Source organism: Octopus bimaculoides, chromosome 18 (genome assembly GCF_001194135.2).
Source record: "Octopus bimaculoides isolate UCB-OBI-ISO-001 chromosome 18, ASM119413v2, whole genome shotgun sequence".
In the NCBI taxonomy this organism is placed as follows: domain Eukaryota; kingdom Metazoa; phylum Mollusca; class Cephalopoda; order Octopoda; family Octopodidae; genus Octopus; species Octopus bimaculoides.
The window spans coordinates 49,441,859-49,444,255 of record NC_068998.1 but is presented as its reverse complement, the minus strand read 5'-3'; the positions used below and the strand labels follow the sequence as shown (position 1 = coordinate 49,444,255).

The following is a 2,397-nucleotide window of genomic DNA, read 5'->3' as shown; positions in this document are numbered from 1 at the left end:
AAAAAAAAAACGAAATAAGAAAAATATCTGCGGTCGATTTGTTCTGCTTAACTTCCAGAAGATGGTGCTCCAGCATGGCTACAATCTAATGACTGAAACAAATAAAACGATAAGTTATACGCTTTTAATTTGCGTAAATGTCATATAAATCCAGAGAAGATAAAAGAGCAGGACAAGTGAATCCTAAAGAAACGTCTTAAAATGCTTTAATTGCAATTTATATATAAATATAATTGTGGAAAAAGTGTTTAGAGACATCTGTTGCTTCATATCTGGACATGTTAAACAATTCAAAATACAGAGTAGCACATTGACGCCCGAAAATTTGCTGTTAAGATGATATTGACAGTGAACTATTCCGCTTGTATTTGTCTTCTAATTATCGGTAAGTTGACACCTGGATATGCCTCCTTTGCTTTTACATAAAGATGTTTGTCATTCACACACACAGACAGACGCAGGCACACCCTCACACGCTTCTATATATGTGTATTTATACATATATGTGTGTCTGTCATGCATCACTATGTGGTGTACATGATCAATTTTTTACATATCTTCTTCATGCTTAGACAATGAAATTTTCAGCCCACCCTCGTACTTTACTTTCATTATCTGAAACCAGCTTCTCTCTTTCAATTTTATATAACCGTATCTGAATGATAAAAATATGTTTTTCAGGTTCTGCAATGTCCAACACCTGCATTGATTTGGCTTCGAAGACCTGCAAGTGGGCGAATACAGCCATGCCTACTGCGAAAACACACGATGAGCGTTGCGTGTACATACGATCTTCTTATCATTCTTCAATATACTTTCGTATACTACGATTAATATACTTGTCCCATACATCATTTTATATAACTAAATATCTTCTGATCTCCAACCACACACCAGCAAAATAATTCTTTAGTTCTCCATTGATCGCCTCTAATCACACGGTTGTTTCTGATATTATAGGGATATTAGTACATCTGTTGTCATATCTAAGTGCTAAAAAAAGACAAGATTTCGGCGTCAGAGCCTCGGCATTTCAGTGAATAGGTTTCCAAATCAACACATGAAAAACAAACATTTTAGCGACAAGAAACAGATGTTGTTGTAAATCTTTAAAAAAATTTTTTTTTTTCACTGAAATGAGATGGTTATGAGTAATTTTACTAATACATGAATATAATTTGTTATGTAACTATTTAATGATGAATTCACTTAATTATGAGATAACATCAACTCCGCTTTGCTGCTCCTATTACGATGATGGCGAATTCATTTGCAGAATTCGATTGAACTCAGAACGTGAAACATCACGGGACACATGTTTCTGTTTTCTACTCTGCAACCAATTCTGACAGCATTCACACATTTGAATACCCACTAAAATTATTATGGTTAGCAATTGTACAAATCTTTTCACTTAGTATTCTCAGATATATTCTCCTTCTCTTTCTCTGGTACTTCGTCGGGGGTTCCGGTTGTCCCGATCAAAGGAAGAACTTGGTCGTGGGAAAGACGTGCAAGCAGCTGAGCACTCCACAGACACGGATACACTTAACATAGATCTCAAGCAGATTCATCCTGACACATAATGTGACATTGCTGACCCTTTGAAATAGAAATACTATTCATATTTGCCAGCTAAATGGACTGGAGCAACGTGAAATAAAATCTGTTGCTCAAGGATACAACACGCCACCGTGACTCGACCTCACGATCCAACGATCGTGAACCGAATGTCCCACCCACTAAGGTACGAGCCTGCATTTGCTCCATATAATGAGCATAATAACGTCATAGTTATCAGAGTTTACTTAATGATATCTTATGTTAAGTAGCATCCATTTTTAAGGAGTTTATGCAAATTTTCAGAAAGATTTTTTTGATAATTAAAATCAGGCCTGCCAGTTAAGTATGCGTGTTTATCATTAAATATGTGTTTTGGTAATACGTTTGAAAAGCTGGAGGTCAACGATATCAATGTATGTAGCATGTATTTAAATATGTCTCTTTGTTTATGATTAATATACCGGAAGTATAAATACAAAACATACCAAACAGTGATTTATTCTCAGAACTTAATCTAAATGATGTACACGATGCGAATGAATTTTCAAAATATGTAATTCATGTGTTTCTGTTACAGACGCTACATTATGTGGGAGAAGTGTTTACATGGAATAAGTCTAGACTGTGTTCATTATTTCTCTTTCCGTTTTGGCATGCTCTGTTATCGTAAGTCATATTAAGTCATAGAGTTTATTCAATACATGATCTAATGAATGATGTCGTAACAGCTTCAATATACCTTGAAATTAATCATTGTAATAAATGATATTTTCCAATACACACACACACACATACACACACACACACACACACACACACACACACACACACACA

The 2,397-nt window shown here is 35.0% G+C and overlaps 1 protein-coding gene across 2 annotated transcripts in view; it reads left to right on the top strand.

Annotated features, from left to right (window-relative positions):
• Positions 1–229: 229 nt before the first annotated feature.
• Positions 230–2,397, top strand: part of LOC128249929 (uncharacterized) — a 4,518-nt gene continuing 2,350 nt past the window's right edge. Inside the window, exons 1-3 of one of the 2 annotated variants that reach the window (XM_052974552.1) lie at positions 230–385; positions 682–781; positions 2,141–2,229. In XM_052974552.1, coding sequence (XP_052830512.1) covers positions 337–385; positions 682–781; positions 2,141–2,229 — 238 coding nt within the window. In that variant the 5' untranslated portion in view covers positions 230–336. Of the gene's footprint in view, positions 386–681; positions 782–1,189; positions 1,748–2,140; positions 2,230–2,397 lie in introns of those variants that run through there. The other variant, XM_052974553.1, reaches the window with a different exon arrangement.